This window comes from Thamnophis sirtalis, unplaced genomic scaffold, assembly GCF_051295495.1.
Source record: "Thamnophis sirtalis isolate CommonGarterSnake01/CBP01778 unplaced genomic scaffold, rThaSir2_p1.2 scaffold_1, whole genome shotgun sequence".
In the NCBI taxonomy this organism is placed as follows: Eukaryota; Metazoa; Chordata; class Lepidosauria; order Squamata; family Natricidae; genus Thamnophis; species Thamnophis sirtalis.
The window spans coordinates 84,942,910-84,956,283 of record NW_028261381.1 but is presented as its reverse complement, the minus strand read 5'-3'; the positions used below and the strand labels follow the sequence as shown (position 1 = coordinate 84,956,283).

Sequence of the window (13,374 nt, the reverse complement as noted above, 5' to 3'; positions counted from 1 at the left end):
CAAATATTAACCCTAAAACATAAAGAACTGACCATCATCAGATGATCAACCATCAGAACTGTTGAAGCTTCTTGGATGAGAAGCGAAATGTTTTGCTTTTTCTTCCTCAAGGAAAAAAAAAACAGTTGCCTTTTGAAGAACAAAGCACTTTTGAGAAAACTATGACCTCTGGGTAACTGAGAATCAGTGGTGGGATTCAAATTTTTTACTACCGGTTCTGTGGGCGTGGCTTGGTGGGCGTGGTGTGGCTTGGTGGGCGTGACTTGGTGGGCATGGCAGGGGAAGGATACTGCAAAATCCCCATTTCCTCCCAATCACCTGGGACTCGGGAGGCAGAGAATAGATGAGGGTGGAGCCAGTCAGAGGTGGTATTTATCAGTTCTCCGAACTACTCAAAATTTTCTGCTACCAGTTTTCCAGAACTAGCCAGAACCTGCTGAATACCACCTCTGAGTTTGATACATGGTCAACTTCTGCCAACAAATTTGAATAAGATGTAGGTAAGGCACAGAACCTACCAATTAAAAGCTGGTTTCAGGATAGCTGGGATTTAAGAAAATCTCTAGATAATGTTAAGTAGGACAGCTGCGCATCTTTCCATTTAAGTTTTTTTTTTAAACTCTAGCAAGTTATATAACAGTCATAGAACTGGTCAGAACCTGCTGAATATCACCTCTGATCCTTAGTGGTAGACATAAAGGTTCCAGGCTACTTTTGATTACAGCTACACAAGTTAGTGAAAGATGCAGACATGATGCTTGTTAAAATACAAGCCATTATATACTTGTAAAAAAAAAGTTAAACAATCTGTAAAAAAAAGTGGGATAAAGAAACTGTATGGATTTGAATATTGCCTGACTAATGCAGACAAGACAATGTCCTGAAATTTTACTGAACCACGTATCCCCTTGGAAAGGCACTGACAAAAACCACTTCTGAAAAACCTTCCCAAGAAAACTGCTGGAACTTATTCAGGCAGTCTCACAGAATCGGACATGATTGAATGGAATAAAAAAAGAACGACACACTGCATCATCTAGATTTCTCATAGTCTTTCTCAACCTCATCATTTTTAAGACATGTGGATTTCCAGAATTCCCCAGCCAGAATGAAACACTATATTAGTGTAAAGCAGGGGTGTCAAACACAAGGCCCATGGGCCGGGTCCAGCCTGCAATGTGATCAGATCCAGCCCACGGGGCCATCCTGGAACATGTCTACCTAATGCAAAGAGCAAACATCGGGCCAGGGTGGCTTCGGCCTGGTCTACCCAGTGCGAGGAGGAAACAGGCCAGCAGTTTGGGGAATGGCATCAAGGTGGCCACGCCCCTCCTTGGTCACCGCTACCCAGTTGGCCATGCCCAGTGAGTGGCATCAAGCTGGCCATGCCCACTCAGTTGGCCACATCCATCCAGTCGGCCACACCTGCCCGGATCCCGAGGTCAACCACAGCCCTGATATGGCCCTCAATGAAATTGAGTTTGACACCCCTAGTTTAAAAGTCTCCTATTGTAGTCTGTTCATTCTGCTTGCAATTGGATCTAGGTCCATTAAAACAGTACCACTTTCTCTGCTTTTAGGTAACAGCTCTTTGGGTATTTCAAGGGAACTATCCTCTACAGGTAGTCCTCGAATTCTAACAGTTCATTTAGTGACCATTTGACATAGCAGTGGCACTGAAAAAAAGTGACTTTTGACCATTTTTCACATTTATGACTGTTGCGCATCCCCGTGATCAAAATTCAGATGCTTGGCAACTGACTCTTTTTTATGACAGTTGATATGACCTAGAGTCATTTGATCCCTTTTGTGACCTTCTGACCAGCAACCGGGAAGCCAGATTCACTTAACAACCGTGTTATTAACAACTGCAGTGATTCACTTAACAACTGTGGCAAGAAAGGTCATAAAAGGAAGCAAACTCTCTTAGCCATGTCTCACCCAGCGACAGAAATTTTGGACTCCATTGTGGTCATAAGTTGAGGGCTACCTGTATATGCTTCCCAGATAAAAATGCTACACAGATAATCATAGCAACAATTTTAATTTTCTAATTTTCAAAGTTATCAGCAATCTCTTTATGTATGATTTTCCGCTGTCTAGGCAGAATCCTGCCCAAAATCCCTAGGTTTTTGAATAAGGTACAGGATATGGTGGACTATGTACCGTAAGCACTAAGTAATTATGATGAGTCTACATTTAGTTTTCTTGATGATCCAGTTGAACTTCTAGAAAAGGGCTTGGCAAGATAGACAGAATCTGTCTGTGGAATGGAGTATTGCATTCACTGTTTTGTGATCTTACTCTTCTTGGAGTGTTCCGCTTCTCAGTCCGTTACAACAATTATTGAAGTGGTTCATAGCAAACAGAGTTCTTTGTAAGGTTTTAGATGTTGGCTTTCTGTTTTCATATGCTGCTGCTCCATATTTGTGAGGCAGGACACAGATTAAAAATAACAATGGAACGTGCACTTGGACATGTAAGCTTGTGGACCTTGAAGTTTTGAAGGATACAGTATTTGCAAATGAATGCAAATTAATTTGAGTGATGGATTGCTTCTGATGTAAGAGAAGGATTTACCTTAATTTGGTTTGGCTTACACCCATAACAGCTCACAGTGTGGTTTTTTCCCCCCATACAAATAACCAATTTGATTTTTTTTTTTTTACCACTGGATGTGCCAAAGCATTGTAGAGGCTTTTTCTACATCATTGGAATATGAATTAAACAGAAGGAACTGATTAAAAGTTCATTCTAAATAGCAATTATTTTTTTAGCTAATTATTTTAACTTAGATGATAGGTACAAGCAGAACATAACCCTCCCTTTGAAAGTAGCTAGAATTATTTTACAAAGGAATTGTTTAACACTGGATAAGTGGTTGATTCAATAGGTAAATAAATCTGGACCAATTCTGGGTCTGCAAATAGTGTGGTTTGGTTTAAAAAAAAGTTGTGTGTGTGTGTGTGTGAGAGAGAGAGGGGGGGGGAACTTAGTCACAGATATTCTCCATCAGTAAAGACAATAATTCACTGAGAACATAAAATTTACTTATAGTTCAGCTGTGTTACTTTAATTATACCATCTGCTTTGAGTATACACTTGTTTCTTATAGCCTATGACTTTAGGATTATTTTTCCAGGACAACCAAAGTTTGATATATTGAGTAAGTTGTAGCTCATAAAATAGCAAAAACACATATTTCATAAACAGACTTTTGTTTCCATTTGCTAGTGTTTTAGTGCCCTGAATAGCTACATATTGTAATTAGCAAATTAACTCACCTATTCCTCCTTTGTTTTTTTAGATTAAATGATCTAACTCAGCATTTTAAAGTACAGCAAATCAAATTCTGGGTACAACTGAAGTGGCACAATTGAAGCATAACAATTTTCTCCTTCATTGTGCCATCTTAAGTGCTGCAAATCTTCACAATCCTTTTCTGTTTTTGTTTCTCACAGTTTAGGTTAGAAAGCAACTTAGGCCAGTTCTTAAGTATTATCAACAAGAGCTAGTACTTTACAATTTTGCAAAAACAAATATATGACATTGCCAATTCTCTCTAACTCTAAATCAAGTCATCAGGAGTGTCCTTTCTCTGTCTTCTTGCCAAGATCAAAACTGTTTGCAGAGAATACGTGCTCGTTAACCAAATCATTTCTTTCCATGTTACATTGTTGGCATTCAGTGAAGCATTGTGTTTTGTTTATAGGTAGTGAATCACCCAGAGCCAGTCTGCTGGGCTTGGGGTTCATGGGAATTCACACCCAGAAAGCATGAGATTAAAAGTGAGATATAGAGAGGACCTTGTATTGCATATCTCCGTGTTTCAGAATGAACTGCAAAATGCTTTTCATCCTTGACTGAAAGAATATTCTGTGGCAAAATTAATGTAGCATTTTAGGGATGATCTTAACTTTTAAATAGCCACTTTGAGATTAATTTGAGTTTTTTTTTTTTTAATGGAAGATGAAAAGGCATTTGGGACCAAAACTGTCAAAATACTAAGTGTCAATAATTGTGGAAAGTACACCATTGGCTTTCCTCTGAAATAACATAGGGGACAATTTGTTTGATCCAGGATTGGGCACACTGAACAACACTGTGCTCCCACTTAACAAACTGTTTTTGACAAGTCATTGCTCTGCAGTGAGTTTACATGAACTCTTCTAGCCAAAAGAGAACTGTTTGCATAAGACAGCAGTTGTTTGAAATGTGGGACTTGAGAACAGATAGAATGGATAAGAATGGGTAAGCTATTTCATATGTTTACAATCAGAGGGAGAATCTATTTGAAAAAAGAAGAACACCATTTAGAAACCTGACCTATTTCTATAAAATTGAAGTCAAATAAAAACAGTAGGCATGAGAATTGTTACTATTGGTATAGGTCCACTTGATCAGTATAGAAGAAGAAATTTCTACTTGTGTTTCCATGTGAATCTTTTACCATCCATGGATAGCTTATGCAGTGATGTGCCACAGGCATGTAAATGTTCTTTTAACATTTATTATAAGGTTTTGAGCACACTATTATGATATGTTGTGTGTGATAGGTTCATTTCACTTACTTCACTATATGATCTCAAATTTTCTTCTCTTAAATCTTAATAAGATAGAGGAGGGTGTGTGAATATTATTTGACTTTTATTGTCTTTACGCTGTAAAATAACTAATCTATGGATGGGTGGGTTCAGAAATATGCATCATTAGGTTTGATAGCAAACTCACTTAAACTTTTGTTTTGAGCTAGACAACCCTTGCTCCATTGGATCATCATTTTGGAGATTATTTTTTATACCCTAAAGAGAGAAACAGAAGGACCAAGGGTGGGCCAAAAAACACTAGGGTGACTTGCGACCTCCTGCTGGTTTCCCCATTGGGTTTCCTTGTGGGAAGCTGGCACAGGGCATCAGGGATCTTCCTTCTTGTCCCCTCCCTTCTTCCTTCCTTCTTTCCTCCCCTTCTTCCCTGTTCCTCCCTCCCTTCTCTTTCTTAGGAAAGAACAACAAGATCTGGACCATGTTGGTATTTTAGAGGTAAGAGGCTTTCATAGAAAGGACACACTTCTGGGGTTCTGTAGGATAGAATTTCTTTCAGTAATGGGACCTGATCTACCAAGGAAAATCTTACCGGATAGGCAGAAATAATTCAAAGTAGTCCTGGAGATATCTAGACTTCAACCCACATAAATCCCATTGATTTTTTAAATCAGTTATAAACCAGACAAAACATGGTATGTCCAGTTTTTATTAAAATATAAAGCCTTTGCATGTACAAATCCAAGTGAAGAACTACAGAGGTGGAAGCAAAACAGTATTGTATGTACTGTCCATTGATCAATGTTGTAATCTGCTTTTGGCTCAGTCTTGAGAAATCCTGTTCCTTTGACAGAAACTACATTATAGCTTGTTGCCCAGTTGACATTCTGCCATAACATATAAAATTATTGGTTGCATTTCAGTTTATCTCAGTGTAAGCATTATTTTTTAAAGTTTTGTTTTCTCTACTTATATATCATCTGGTGTATCTGTTCTGATATGCCAGGTGTCAAATATTTATTAGCTAGAGCATCTGAAATCGGCTCAGAAGAAAGTTATCTTCTACTTCTGAGTAGATTAATTGCTTATTTATATACTTTGTTGGAAATAACACAGTTCTATTCCTTTGTTGTTGCTTCCTTGCTTAAAAATATCCTATTACGGGAAGAGGAAGAACCTATGCCTTTTAGATGTAGTTGAATGATAGTTCCCAGCAGTTCTATCCATTATGAGTAAGAGTAAAAAATACTAGATGTTGCAATTCAGCAGCCTATAAAGGGCCACATTATTTTAATTTCTTTACATGATATTAAATAGCTAGACAGTACACTTACTATATGGTAAGGTGCTTCTGAGAAAAACCAACAGGTTTTGCATAATACCAGATAAATGCGAGGATTGCTAAGTCTGGAAGCAAGAAAAGACATCTTAGTCAGATTTCAGCACTAGGGAAAGTTTCCTAAATGGAAAGATTTAATTTTCTTTAAACGAATATTATTTAAATATACTATTAACATAAAAGGATATAAACATACATTTTAAATTTATTAGTTGTAATGTTTTAGTTTATAGCTACAATAATATCCATATTAGATACTTGTTAAGGAAATAAAAGATCTTGGCTAAAGTTCCTCCTTTTGTAGAGGAACAGCTAATTATTAATTTGCTCCATGTGTTTTCAAGAGGATCATAAATATCCTTATTCATTATAGGAAACTTTATGCAGCTTTTGTAAGCCTTAAAATTCATACATGTAAATATCTGTGGTTATATGGCCTTGTTGAAATTGCTGGAATTTGCTACTGGTCAAAAACAGTGTTATAGTTACAAGGATTCCTTTGTTGTCATTGTTAGGCAATCTACAAATGTTCTGAATTTTTACAAGAGTTTTGTGACTGCCAATTTTGATTAAAGTTGTTTTTCTATTCATGGAACAATTTTTGATATCCACTACTGATGGAAGCTTCAGCAGGAGGCCAATATGCTGGCACCTTGCAGTTTCCATGTTGCCTTGAACTCCTTTTCATGGCAAACATGCTTATATGAGAGTTCCATCTGTTTGCTCCCTGTGAAATGGGCATTATGAAAGAACATTGTGAGTTTATGTTTTCAGATGTTAATTTTTTTAAAAAAAATTATTCCTATCACATGAGAATTGACATCTGGACAAAGAAGTGGATTTTTTTTGGTATCTTACTTATAGCTAAAAGATTTAGTGTTCAGCACTGGAAGGACAAAGAACATACAGATCCAACTGTTCAGTAGTCTGCAGAATTGATGTTATCAGCAATTTACAGATGTTGCTTTTTTTTAGCCTGATTAGTTTGGCTTCTGGCAAAGTAATGCTTGCTGACCGGCCACACTCACTTGGTGATTGGCACTTGCCACTAATTTTATAAAAATGTCCAGATAAGTGCTCAAGAGCCCTAATGTTCTCTATACCTCCAAATGATTAACATTGTTCTACTACATGGTATTTATTTCTTTTGGTTGGGCATCTAAAAATATGAAGCCAAACTATTTACCAGAATCACAGGAGTAAAAGTCAGAGACACAGTTATAGTGAAAGTAGCACAATCAGAAATCTACTCTTGCAAAAATCAATTCACCCCCAAGCTGTTCTCATCTCCTAGTGACTATGGATATATTTGTGTAGCTTGCTTGGCAACAATGTGGAAGTGGGTCATCTTTGCATCTATCGTTTCTTCTGGGATTATATTTGACTTTTCAATCCAACCTGCAGTCCTGGAGGAATCCTATCCATGTCCAGGCTTGTCACAACCAAACTTAGGTATCTAAGTTTACCTCCTGATGCAAAGTCTGCATCTCTCTTCATCTGACAAAAGTATACTAGTTAAAATTCTTCCACCCTGATATCATGAGAAATATTGCTTCATTTGTCTTTCTTGCTCCCCATTATGCTTATGAACCAGTCATTCCACACGTTGGGATTTGTACACCTTGGTGTGTGTGTATCATCTGATGCAGGGGTGTTAAACTTGCGGCCCGCAGGGCGGATGCATCATGTGCTGACCCCCCCCCACTCCCATTTTACCGAAGGGGGAAAATTGTGAGTCATGTAATAACAACATGACATCATGAGTTTGACACCCCTGATCTAATGATTAATTAATCTGATCACCCCTGATATAATTAATCACTCCATATCTAATGATTAATCCTGATGATTAATCCTCAACCAAATCTTTAAACAGTTGTGCAATTTCATCTAAGCCCCAGATTCATCCTCCTCTTCTTTGTCTGAAAGAAGTTGTCTTTTTTGTACATAGTAGAAAGCAAACAGTTAGATAATTAAAGCAAATGTAAAGCCCTTACCAGTTAAGAGGCATCAGCTACAATCCTAAATTAAGTTCTGTTAAAATTTAAATCCCAGTGTTTTCAATGCAATGAAACCTAACACATAAATTCACATTTTTCTACGCTGGTAAATCTGCCTTTCCACAAAACCCAAAGTGTGATCCTGATTGCTTCTTACTATGTACGAGTGAGTTTCATTCAGTGCTGCAATTCAGCCGGTTGTACCAGGCGAACCAGTAGCGACGGGAGGCTCCGCCCACGCGCCCAGAGATCATAACATCCCATTTATTTTTCTTTAAGAGATAATTCTTGGATTTGCATAGAACTGCAGAAATGGAAGTTAAGTTGGGAATTTGGTGGAAATATTACACCGTTTATCAATCTGGTTGAAATGAATTTCTGTTGGGGAGGGGTTCTTGTGTCTATCAGAAATTTGGGGTTATAATTTCCTTAATTCTTTTTACCAGCCATGATAATCCATGCCACACATATCTCTGTTAAATCAACCTGGTTAGGCATAGTGAACTCTTGCAGATACTGTAATGTTGAATGTAGATTTTGATAGTCTCTTGTATAAATGTTTATGATATATGGTATCCAAATAGTAATAAGATATTAGCAGGAAAAATATCATTAGACAAGGATATTTGTGGCATATTTGATGAGTAAGAAAAACTAAAAAAAAATTCCTAAAATAATTTATGTTTACCCTAAAGAAAAATCCATACGAATACTGACAGGACTTTTTATTCATGATTTATTAAATAAGCTACAGTGGCTACATTTGAACATAAAATACAAAATCATAACATAATGGATAATGTTATGAGGAGATTCAGATATAATTTGCTATGCTAAAATCAAGTAACTTTATGCCTTGATAATGAAGAGCAATTAAAAAAAGAATAGGATCCACAGATGTTGGGACATACTAGTCAACTATGGCTACCATATCTAGACTGCAAAAAACCATATAAGGGCCAGAGAATACAAAAGGGAATTCAGAAAACTTGCGTTCATTTCTGCCATACAGTAACAATTTGGATTTTCGTTGCCCAGATACAGTAATCTTTTAAAACATGTTTTCATTGTAAAATTTCTCTCTCTCTCTCTCTCTCTCTCTCTCTCTCTCTCTCTCTCCCTCCCTCCCTCCCTCCCTCCCTCCCCCCACTTTCTCATTTATTTGATTTATGTACCATATTCATCTCATATAGAGGCAATTACGTGCTGACTGAGAGCTACATTTTATGTAAGTTTGGGCTGATAGAAGGATGTACTTGCAGTCCATTTGGTGAAAAGGCCAAATTAAAAAAAGGCGACATAAAACAATAAATGTTACAGACATTTTTCCTGCTAGGAAATGTGGTTATTAACCATTCTCTGTTACTATCCTGTCTTGTGTCTTCAGATTCTGATTCTGTGGCATCTTGACACTTGTATGGCAATATGTGAATTGAGAATGTCATCTATCAGATCAAAATTCTGAGAATTAGGTGACCTTTGGCATTTCCTATTCTAATTAACATTGTTGTGCCTATAAAAATTATAAGAATGATTAAGGAAGGGTTAATTGTTATTTACTAATATTTTACCTAATTTTCTTTTCAAAAAGAAAGGCATTTGACAGCCTGTATTAATTTTTCAAATTACCTGAAGGCTTCAGATGCTTAAAATGCTACATTATTTTTAGCTACAGCTGTCAGACAAAAATAAATGTCTTGAACTTTGGCATTTATAAGAACAACTCTGCTTCAGTTGTTTCCCTAAGGATTAAAATATCAAGTGCTCTTAGCTATTCCTAGTTTCTTTTGTATGATGGAACAGAAAACCAGCCTTATAGAATAAGAAACTGAGTAATTGGTCAAATCATGACAAGATTGCATAGTCTGTTCACATAATTTGTATTGCATGGTAAAGAGCATTTATCAATAAAAGAATGTTAACTTGATATGAATTCAACTAAAATGAAAAAACTCCATATAGATAGTCCTTGACTTTACAACCACAGTTGAGCCCAAAATTTCTTTTGCTAAGTGAGACAGTTGTTAAGTGATTCCCCCCCCCCCCAATTTTATGAGCTTTCTTGCCACAATTAAGTGAATCGCTGCAGTTATGAAGTTAGTATAATGAATCTGACTTCCCCATTGACTTTGCTTGTCAGAAAGTCACAAAAAGTGAGCAGGTGATACTGGGATACTGCAACTGTCATAAATATGAGTCAGTTGCCAAGCATATGACTTTTGATCATGGGACCATGGGGATGCTTCAATGGTTGTAAATGTGAAAAATGATCATGTCATTTTTTTAAGCATTGTTGTATCTTCAAATGGTCATTAAATGAACTTCTGTAAGTAGGGGTCTACCTGTATTGTTAATTTCATGGACCCCAGGCTTCTGAAAAGTATACCAGTAGCATTCCCTAATTAAAATGAAATGAAGTAATCTCTACTGAAGCTGTTCAGAATGCAGACTTGAACACTGCAAGTAAAATAGGGATGACAGAGTACCCCAAAATTCTTGGGAACCTTTGCATGACATTATTACTTTTGCTGACCATAGCTACAAGCGGCTCATTTTCTGGTATTTTTTTAAGTATAGCTATAGCATAGTCAGAATAAACCAAAGAGGGAAGCTCTGAACGTATAACTAGCCATTGATTTCCTCTGATTTATTTCAACCTGGATTTATTCCTCATGTTTTTTTATATGCTGTAAATTCAATAAGATAGTAAAATCAAATGGTAAGTGGTGTCTTCTGGGGCAGTATAATTTACATGAAATATTTTGCCTGGGCATTAAATATCTGGTTTGATTTTTTTTCTTGGAGTGAATACTATCAGAGAACCATACAGAAAACATGATGGGTGTATTGGCAGATAATGAGGATCAATCTGAATGATTCAGAATGTAGATAACTTGTGGGAACTAATTATATTTGTGCTCCCAAAGAATCACAGTATCTGTCAATCTCGTTCTGTATCAATGATTTATTATTCTTTTGAGTGATCCTTCAAACGCAGCTCAAAGAAATGTTTATAAATGCTTTCCACAAGGTTATTGTTGATATTGAATATATTATTATGATTGGTTGCATAGTCAGTCAGATGTTTAGACTGTATTTGGCAGTTTTATCCACTTACTGACACCTTCCCAAATACCTGGGATAGGTAGATGTTGTTTGATGGTATTGCTGCAGGATGTAAGCTATTGCAAGTACAGTTTTTTTTTTTCAATTTATCGATGGCGATTTTGTCAATGCCGATGACATTCAAATGGTTCCCCAGATGTTTTGGGATTGTACCTAAGCAGCAGTGGTGGGTTCCAGATCCCATTCTAACTGGTACGGTTGAAACGGGCCCGCGTCATCCACATGGACACGTGCATGCATCATACTGTCCAGCGATGCCTCCATGAGCCTCCATGACACTCCAGCTGCTCAGCGGAGCATTGCGCAGGTGCTGTATGTGCCGTGCGCGTGTGCAGAAGAGCCGAAGATTTTAAAGACAGGTAAATAGTGCGGGCGGATGGGTGGGCCCTCTGGAGCACCTTACTGGAACTGTACCCAGTGCTCTGGGCAGGCTCTGGTACGCCCGTACCGGGGTGTACTGCCTGCAACCCACCACTGCTAAGCAGTCTATTACTATTGGTATTATCTTTGCTTTCTTTTGCCACAGTCATTCTATTTCTACTTGCAAGTCTACTTGGTATTTTGTGATTTTCTTCATTCCTTTAAAAGATGAAATGAATAGCTAAAGTTTAATAATGCCACTTGTAAAACAATGATTGATAGAAAACCTCTGAAGTACACGTAGTCCATTGTGTAACCATTCAATTAGCAGCCATTTAAAGTTACAACAGCACTGAAAAAAGTGACTTATGACTCATCATTACACTTACAGCCATCACTACATTCCCATGGTCACATGATCAAATTCAGTAGCTTGGCAACAGTTGTGGCATCCTGGGGTCAGGTGATCATAATTTGTAACCTTCCTAGCCAGTTACTGACAAGCAGAATTGATGGAGGAAGCAGGATTGACTTAATGGTCACAGGATTCATTTAGCTGCAGTGATTCACTGAACAACCAGCGGTGGTATTCAGCCGATTCTCTCTGGTTTAGGTAAATTGGTAGCGGCGGCTGCGGGACATTCCACCCACCTGCCCAGACATAATGTGTGAGCACTGCACATGTGCAAAAGGCGGAGTGCATTGCCAGACGCAGCACACACGCTCCCATTTGCAAAGTGGTAGGTGAATCCCACCGCTGTTAACAATCCTAGCCAAAAAAAAAAAAAAAGATTGTAAAATCAGGCAGGATTCACTTAGCAGCTGCCTTGCTTAGCAACAGAAATTCTGGTTCCAACTATGGTTGTAAACCAAGGATTACCTGTAAACAGAAGCATCAAGAGAAAGGTGGAAATATTTGCAATTCTGTTTGTCTTTCTCTGTTGACCAATGAAGAAACATGCTGGTAACCATCAAAGGGAAGCTCCGGGAAAGCTTTTAAAAGCCTTCCTATGAGAGATTGTATTGCATTAGTCTCTGCATGAATTATCAGTAAGCCTCAGAAGGAGGGCAGTGACAGGTGAAGAAAACTGTTACAGCTACTGCACAGTAGGAATCTATTACGCTTCCTTGTCTGTAATTACCTCTGGTTTCTCCACAGGATTGGTCTTGTATAATACAGCGCTTGTATAATATTACCGCAGCTGCTGCTTGACTGATTTAAAGAAAATACATCAAAAGTTTTTTTTAAAAAAATAATAAATAAATAAAAAGGGTTTTTTTCCCCATGACATTCCCTCTTGATATGCAGATTACTTCAGTTGATAATAAGCTCCATGTAGCAAACTTGTTATTTGCCCTGGAGTTCAAAGGCTTTACACAGCAAGACAATGATACCAGCGTTGTAGAGAATGACACTGAGCAAATGTTACATGGTTTGAACTAAGTTCAAACTAAACTAAACCCTGGACATTTATAATTAATAATATTGCAACAGTGTTCATTAAACCTGGGAAATGCTTAACTAAAGAAATCTTGAATTGAAAGTGCCAAAGTTGATCCAGGATTGCATTACAACTTTCTTATCCATTGATTGTTTCCTCTGCAATTTATTGAATAAACTACAATACGGTCAGGCCTTTTACTAGTGGTGAAATTCAATTTGTTTTACTACCGCTTCTGTGGGCGTGGCTTGGTGGGCAAGGCAGGGGAAGGATACTGCAAATTTTCCATTCCCTCCACACTCTGGGGCCAACCAGAGGTGGTATTTGCTGGTTCTCCAAACTACTCAAAATTTCCACTACCAGTTCTCCAGAACCTGTCAGAACCTGATGAATTTCCCTGCAGCCTTTTACCACTAAAAAAAAAAAGTGCTTCTATTAACAAAAGTCATCTTAGTTGGAAAGCTCAGGATCCATTCTTATTTTCTTTTATTTTTATATAATAGCAACTGGAGAGTCGTGATGCAAGTTACAAGCTCCTTTTTTTCCCCAATTCACATCTGGGGGTT

General features: G+C 37.6%; 1 protein-coding gene across 5 annotated transcripts in view; it reads left to right on the top strand.

The window, feature by feature from the left end:
* GALNT18 (polypeptide N-acetylgalactosaminyltransferase 18) overlaps positions 1–13,374 on the top strand; it is a 391,276-nt gene that overhangs the window by 118,664 nt on the left and 259,238 nt on the right. The window contains exon 1 of one of the 5 annotated variants that reach the window (XM_087718052.1): positions 11,067–11,365. The exons of the other annotated variants lie outside the window; for them this stretch is intronic. Within the exon in view, the coding sequence (XP_087574178.1) occupies positions 11,269–11,365 (97 nt within the window). The 5' untranslated portion in view covers positions 11,067–11,268. Of the gene's footprint in view, positions 1–11,066; positions 11,366–13,374 lie in introns of those variants that run through there. 5 annotated transcript variants of the gene reach the window in all.